Genomic DNA, 8270 nt, shown 5'->3' with positions numbered 1-8270 from the left:
CAGGGGTTCAAGACCAGCCTGGGCAACTTGGTGAGACCTCGACTCTACAATAAATAAAAAAATAAGCTGAGCATGGTAGCATGCACCTGTAATTCCAGCTACTTGGAAGGCTGAGGCAGAAGGATCACCTGAGCCCAGCAGGTAGCTGTGAGTGTACCACTGCACTCCAGTATGGGTGGCAGAGTGAGAACCCAGACTCAAAAATAAATAAATAAATAAATAAATAAAGTTTAACCCTGAATTAACATGAAAGATGTCCTTCCTTAATGAGATAATGTCATCGAGAGTCCCTGAAAGTTCTTGGAACATAGAATAGCACCATGTAAATATTAGCTATCATGACTATAATTATTAATCAGAAAATCTGTTTAAAAGGTTGCTCTGACCACTGGGTAAAATTTTATTAACAATTTTTATCTTTCATGGTAAAAAATATTTAAGCCTATTTTAATAAAGTTTTCATGTTTGATGTATTTGTTTGATTTTGTGCTAATAATACAAGGGGGACCCCTAAAACAGGAATTTATTTATTTAAAAATGTGTATTTATTAAATTTCAGACAGCTTCAAAGTCTCTGTTTGATGAACTACATCTATTGAGACACTTTCTTCACTGCTCAAAACAGTTTTTGAACTCATCCGTTTTGATGCTTTTTAGTGCTTCTGCCATTTTTTATTACACCTCTTCCACGTCTGCAAAATGTTTCCCACTGAGGACTTTTTCCATCAGAGGAAATAAAAAAAGTCAGATCAGGTAAGATCAGGTAAGATCGGGTGAATGGAGGGGTACGGGGTCATGCCATTTTTTTGTCAAAAACTGAATACTCAGTGTAGTGTACGCAGGCGCACTCGTAAATCACTCATCGTGAACACAAAGGCAAACACCTTGAAAGAATTTCCCAAAAAAATTCACTGAAGCTGAACGCAGCCTCTCACAACAATGCTAGCTGGCACACTGATGACCATGGGTTCCTAGAACACTTACCTAGAGGGGAAGCCTGTGCTACAAGGGGGCCGCCCTCCAGAAGATGATTCCGGGTTTCCTTGGGTCCCCCTTGCAAAAATAATCTAAAAATGCAAAAATTTTTAAAAAGCAGTAGGCTATTTGACATCCTATTCAATACTTAATATTTAAGTAAAGAAGACAGAAAAAATACACATACTGCCTAAATTTCCTTCTGTGGAGTTAATTATGAACAGGAGGCAGATTTGAGAGAAAAGTTTGTTGTTGCTTATTTAAATAGTTCACTGTGGAACGCTCCACAGACACTGACAAAGGGCTGATATCAGCATTCAAGTGTTTTTGTAGCTGTGGACCGATGCTAACACAGCCCGCAGAGAATTCAGAAAAAGTCAGTTGCTCTACAGAGATAATCAGTTTGACTTGTCTTTTCTAAAACTGACACTTCTACTGGGAACACAGAGACAAAAGGTAGCTCTAGAACTTTCTTAGAAAATGGTAGTGCATTGTAGCCCCTTTTCTCTTTAAAAATTATGATACCAGCCGGGCTCGGGGGCTCAGCCTGTAATCCCGCGCCTTTGGGAGGCTGAGGTGAGTGGATTGCCTGAGCCCGCAGGTTCAAGACCCACCTGGGCAGCGAGACCTCATCTCTACAATAAAAAAAAAAAAAAAAAATCAGCCGGGCGTGGTAGCGCACGCCTGTAATTCCGGCTACTCAGAAGGCTGAGGCGGAAGGATCGCCGGAGCCCAGCAGGCGAGGCTGCGGTGGCCAGGAGCGGCCACTGCACTCCAGTCGGGGTGACCGAGTGAGACTCTGACTCAAAAAAAAAAAAAATTATGATACCAAGCTTATGGCTTCATTATGGTCAAAAGGAAATAGAATAATTTTACTTGTGATTCTGCCTGGATTTCCTTCTGGGGACTTAACCATGAACAGAAGACAGATTTGTTACCTATCTAGTACCTACTTACTTGTTAACTTGTGTGTTCATAATTAATTCATTCTATTTTCCACATAAAAAGAGAAAAATAGGATGCTAGGCTGAGCAGCCTGACTGAATGAAGTGACTTGTCCCTCATGAGCTGCCAGGACATTCCAAATGACCAAGCAGTCCTAACAGGTGCCCAGCCAAAAGCTCTACTGGAAGCAATTTTGTTCTAATGAAACCGTGGGAACGCTTGGCTTCTATGTTGCTCCCTATAGCTTAATCACATAAAATGGGCACTTTGATCTGTTTCTCACCATGAACTGAAAGAATGATAGAGCAGGCATTACTTTATTATTTAAATTATGGTTCAGGCAGTTTCTTTCGCCCATGCCAACTTTGGCATGTCTTTCTTTTCTCCCTTCTTTCTCATAAACTTTGTTTGAAAACTAAAAATTTTTTTAAAATTATGGCTCGGGGGGGTCAAACACCTACTCTGTCAGATGATGAAAACCATATAACTGAATGCATTTCCCTTTTTGCTTTGACTGCTAGAGAGCTCAGATCTAAACTTAATATTCAATAGTGGTGACTTCACCTTATTTTAAAATATTTTTTTGATCAGTCATTTTTTTAAAGTATGTGAGATGTTTTGCTGTATTTGTGACACTGCTGGAAGACTATCAAAAGTTTTATAAATTAAGATTGGAAAAGGTAAGTAATACAGCCAGGTCCAGTGGCTTATGCCTGGTAATGCCAGCACTTTGGGAGACAAAGGTGGGAGGGTTGCTTGATCCCAGGAATTCCAGACCAGCCTAGGCAACATAGCTAGACCTTGTCTCTATAAAAAATTTAAAAATTAGCCAGGTGTCGGCATACATGTCTGTAGTCTCAGCTATCCAGGAGAATGAGGCGGGAGAATCATCTGGCCCAGGAAGTCGAGAGACTTCAGTGAGCCATGATTGTGCCACTGCACTCCAGCCTGTATGACAGAGTGAGGCCTCAACTCAAAAAAAAAAAAAAAAAAAAAGAGGACGGGTAAGTGACCTGCAAATCAAGAGTACAGACCAGTCTGGGTACAGCCAAAGGGCCCTAAATAGTTCTAAACAGGGACAGGCAGAAACTCAGGGAATAATTATGGAGAAAATGTAGAAATAGTACATATCCCCAATAGTCTTTCTCATTCTACAAGAAACAAATCCCATGAGCCACGTAGGTGCAAGAGCCAAGCCTCAGTAAATTGTATTTGAGAGACCTGGTTTCATAAAAGAAGAGAAGAGGAAGAGAAAAGGGACTTTCAAACAATTTTCATATGTGATTCCTTTTAAAGGGCTTTGCATAAGAAACACAGAGGCACATAAACTCACCTGGATATGGATAAAGGGAACCACACACTGGAAGAGAAGTTTGTAAACAATGGCGGATTTATTTTTTAAATGTATTTGCAGAAAAATAAAAGAAATACATCAGATGCAGGTTTCCAAATTTGGCAATTTTGTTTTTCAATGAGAACACTGAAGCCACATGAACTGGTGTATTTTCTTTCGGCTTGACTATGTGAGGAGACGGGTGCAAGACACACGACTCAGCATCTACTGTCTTTCTAATTAATTCTCGTGCGTCTTCAGTTGTGATGAAAAGTTAGGCTGTGATTTTTGTAATGCAATTTTTACAGCGTAAAGAAATCATTTAGTCCCTGCCTGTATTTTTTTTCTTTTTCTTTTTTTTTTTGAGTTGGAGTCTTACTCTGTCGCCCAGACTGGAGTGCAGTGGCCGCTCCCGGCCACCGCAGCCTCGACCTGCTGGGCTCCGGCGATCCTTCCGCCTCAGCCTTCCAAGTAGCTGGAACTACAGGCGCGCGCTACCACACCAGGCTAATTTTTTGATTTATTGTAGAGACCACATTTCTATTATTAACTGAGTTTACAGATTACTAAATTGGTCAGGTGTGGTGGCTCACCCCTATCATCCCAGCACTTTGAGAGGCGGAGGTGGGAGGATTGCTTGAACCCAGGAATTCAAGAGCAGCCTGGGTAAGATAGCAAGGCTTTGTCTCTACAAAAAAAATTAGCTGGGCCTGGTGGTATGTGCCTATAGTCCCAGTTACTTGGGAAACTGAGGTGGGAGGATTGCTTGAGCCTAGGAGTTTAATGCTGTGGTGAGCTGTATCATGCCACTGCACTCTAGCCTGGTCAACAGAGTGTGATTCCAACTCAAAGGAAAAAAAAGTGACTTCTGTCACCATGAGGCACATTTGCTAAGTTAGACATGTAAATGGGAATGATCACTTAGTCTCTCCCCATGCAGGCATTCCACAGGCCCAGAGGGCTGCCCAATCCTCCACCAAAATCTTGACTTGACAGGGACAAAGCTGAGTCCACCTATTCCCTCAGAAGGATAGATGATGATCTAACTTTTCCAGAGAAATTGGTAATATTTAGATGTCCTAAAGAAACCAGGACCTTGTATGCAAAACAGTAGTAAACTGAGTTTTATGAGAGTCTATCACAAGCAAATAAAATGCTTTACTGAAACGACCACTGAACTGGAAAAACTCAGGAAAAATGACCCTGAATTCCATGTGAACACTCATAAATCTACTCCTTCCCTTACTCTCCCCCCAAAGCACATTCTGCGTCAAATCCATGTTCCACACCAGCTTACCTCTGGCCTCACAGCAACTCATAATACCACATGCAGCCCAGCAAGCGTGGACTGAAATGTCTCCCTTTGTGAAGCTCTTTTCATGACATCTGACATGACTATGTAAGCAGATAGTCCAGGGGAGGGGACAGAGGCTCAGAACGAGGCTGACATGGCCAAGGCACACTGATCATAAGCCCCAAAAGAAAAAGAAAGTAAAATGTAGAATGTGATATGAAGAAGAAGATCCCTGAGGACGTACTAAGAGGAGGATTTTGCAATTTTGAATTATGTTCACACACAAAAGCAGACACTTAAAACAGGCTCACTTTCAAGTTGGGTAGGGCTGTCGAAATCTGCTGACACTTCATTTCATAGTTTGGTTGTACATACGATTTGGCTATACCTACCTGGGACAAGCCTAAATGTACAGAGGCGGTCTCGGATATATACATGATTTTGCCATCAGATGCTACCACAAAAACAAATCCATCCAAAGTCTGTAAAAGAGAAAGCACCAGAATAAGAGACGATAATTCTATGTTAGAGTTTTATCTAAAATTGTACTGTTATGGGATGGAAGTATACATAAATTATTATTTTCAATGCATGCTTATTTTTTTAAAAGCACACAAGAAAGAACTGTAGGTAACAACACTCAAGGTCTAGTTCCCAGGTCAGGCTCTGAAATGCTTTTAAAGCACTTTAAAAACAATCTTACATCCACATCACAAAAATCATGCAAAACATTTCAGAATTCCTATCATGCTCGGTTTAAATGCGGTAGTAGCTTTATTGTTTGGGGTTGTTTTAGCACTTAGCACAAATCCGGAGTTCTATGGCACTTAGGGGAAAATCTACCACTATATAGACCATTTTATGTCATAATTGGCAGTCATTTATACCACTAGGACATACACTTTACTTGCCACAATTTTCTAGTTACCTTTAAGTACCATTTGAATAATAAATTCCAAACACTACTATTCCCCAGAAAATAAAACAAAATACCCAGTTATTTTACCAGACCATGTCTACAGAATTAATTATTCAGAATTTGTGAAAGATCAAATAACCTTTGCAACATCCAAGGAGAAAAAGTATCAACTTCTAAAAAATTAAAACTACCCAATGAAATTCAAATTTTTGCCTGAGTTGGCTGTCCCTCAAAAATAAAGTAAAATTATAAGAGGTAATTAAGACAAATAAGAAGGTAATAATTAGATTTATGTGTCAAGGATAAAAAGACTAAATTATTTTTGAAAAAGGAAACTATTTTATTTACTCATTCAGATTTTAGATCCAGAACCAAAGAAAAGCAATAAAGTGGGTGAAAGACTGGTACAAGCCACAATGCTGCCTCCATAAAAAATATTCCAAATTAATTTCTGGCCACAAATTCTATTTTTACGGCATGTAATTGAAACCAGATTACCTTTGGTCTTTCTAAGCCCTCCTCTTGGGGTGGGGGGGAGACTAAAAAGAATGTGTGGAAGTGAAACTTGAACGATATCCTTACATTTTGCCGTCTTGAACACAGTTTGCTACAAAATTCTTTGCCAACTAAACTATCACTACCGTTTCCTACAAGGTTAACATCAGCATCTCGATGATAAGCCTTCCTTTCAGGTGTCTAACTCAGCTACAAAGTAGTCCCCCAACGCAACCTGCGGCGTTGCAAAAAATGTAAACAAACGTAAACGACGACACAGCCATTTCTCCGGTCAGACATGTGCTGGCACATTTGGGCACGCTTGCTGGTCGCGGAAATCACTCGAGAGACACATTTCACGAAACAGTATCTCACAATCAGCCATATCTAGGACCATGAGTACAAGAGCGGGGGTGGGGGTGGGGGTGGGGGTGGGGGTGGGGGGGAGAATCAGGATCACATTCGAAAGGTTGCCCGCAGTAGCTAAGAAAATAAAATTCTTCGTGGAAAATGTTGGGTATGCCTTCATAGCCTCAAATGGCCTGAGTCGCTTGCATGTGCCTTAACTGCAAATCCTTCCAAGGATCGGATCAATTCGCTTGCGTGTGTCTTAACTGCAATTCTTCAAATGACTTCGTTCGTTTGCTCGCGTGCGTCCTAACTGCAGACTCGCCCGTCCACACGCCAGCCCCGCGCTCGTGACGGGCACGCACCGCGGGGAAGGACCGGCGGGCCCTGCCCGCCTGGAGTTCGCTGACGCTCCCCGGCACTTCGCCGTCCCCAGTGTGAGCGTCTCTGACGAGACGTGGGAGGATGAAACACGCCGCCGAGCAGGGCGCGGGCCGCAGGGGCCCGGGGCTCTCAGAGCGCCAAGCCCGCCCGCCGCCACCGTCCGCTCGGGGTGCCGAAACTCCGGGCTCCCCACATCTCCCGGGTTTCTTCTCTTCCCCAGCGCGTGCATTTAAAATAATAATAACAGTCATAAAGGAGCCACACCAGGGCCTGTGGGGCAAGAGAGTTCTGAAGAGATTTGCTTTTTCGAAGTGCAGAGCGCCTGGCTGACTCGCTGACCTAAGTCACAGCGCCCCACGGCCAACATTTCGTTTTTTTCTTTGAAAGAAAACACAAAATAGAGGGAGGAAATGCAAAGTAGCTCTCGGCAGGCATTTTTCGCTGGCAGAGACAAATGACAGGAGGGGGAATGAATCGGGTCGTTGATGAGGCTCTGCAAAGGGCGTTTGAGAGATCGGAATCTGTCCCCAGCTAGTGCCAGCCGCCGACCTGGAAGTGGCGGGCTGTGCGCTGGGCTACCCGGCCGCCACCGCAGAACCGGGCCACGCCGGGCGCCCCAGACGCTGCCGGGGAAGCCGAGGTCGGGGTGGCCAGAGCGTCTGCAGGCCGAAGGGGCCCGAACGGGGAGCCCTGAGCTCCTGACCCCAAACTCATCAAAAGCTTGGAGAGCCTGGCGACCCCGGAGGAGTGCGCCACGTCCCAGTTTTGGGCATCGGCTCTTGAGCTGGGTTAACCCAGCTCCACCTCTTGCTGTCTGACCTTAGAGTTGTACTTGACCTCTCTGTGCCTCAACTGCCTCCTCTGAAAAAAAAAATGTAGTTAAAAATAGAATCCACCAGAGGTGGGTAGAAAGCGAGAGGATACAATCCGGTTCTGAACAGAATCTGGCCTGTGATACATACACTCTCCATAAGCGCCCACTGTTGATGGTGTCCTCCCTACAAACACACACAACCGCCACGTGCTTCAGAGCTGCGGCTTTCTGGTTCAGAGGGTCCGGATCATTTATTCCCTAGCCTTAGCGCCTGGCACAGAGCAAGAGCTGGTGGAAGGGGCGGCGGACAGTTAGGTTGGAAAGAACTGAACCACGCCCAGGGGCGGGGTGGGGGGCACGTCCCGGATGGGCTAGAGAATCTGGGGCCTTGTGGGGGTGGGGGCGTTCAGGGTGGAGGTAGGGCTGGCCTGAAGCTGCATCTACGCGCATGCGTCCACGCCTGGGCCCGTCCCTCCTTAGCGGGGTTCACCGCTCCGGGCCCTCCCCCCACCGCCGCCGCAGGCTGGGGACGGCCGACGGGTTTGCCCAGCGCGCCCTGGGGAGGGGACACCCCGAGGCCGGGGTGGCAGGCGGGGAGAAAGGCCGCGCTCCTGCCTGGGCGTTCGCTCTACCTGCAGCAAGTGCGATCCCAGCTCCTTGGCGACGCTGTCCAGGGGTCCGGCGCGGCTTGGCTGTCCCCACGCGTCTCCTAACCCTGGACGGGGAAAGAAAGCAAACCCGTAAACCGCTGCGCGCCGCCGGA

General features: G+C 45.1%; 1 protein-coding gene across 1 annotated transcript in view; it reads right to left on the bottom strand.

The window, feature by feature from the left end:
- The window catches only part of SIM2 (single-minded family bHLH transcription factor 2), a 48203-nt gene that overhangs the window by 30577 nt on the left and 9356 nt on the right, over window positions 1–8270 (bottom strand). Inside the window, exons 2-3 of the mRNA XM_008052283.1 lie at window positions 8140–8222; window positions 4940–5029 (exon numbers count right to left, since the gene is read on the bottom strand). Of these exons, the coding sequence (XP_008050474.1) occupies window positions 4940–5029; window positions 8140–8222 (173 nt within the window). The remainder of the gene's footprint in view (window positions 1–4939; window positions 5030–8139; window positions 8223–8270) is intronic.

This window comes from Carlito syrichta, unplaced genomic scaffold (assembly GCF_000164805.1).
Source record: "Carlito syrichta isolate Samal-C Ts95f unplaced genomic scaffold, Tarsius_syrichta-2.0.1 Scaffold271031, whole genome shotgun sequence".
Taxonomy (NCBI): domain Eukaryota; kingdom Metazoa; phylum Chordata; class Mammalia; order Primates; family Tarsiidae; genus Carlito; species Carlito syrichta.
This window is presented reverse-complemented; position numbering and strand designations above follow the sequence as displayed.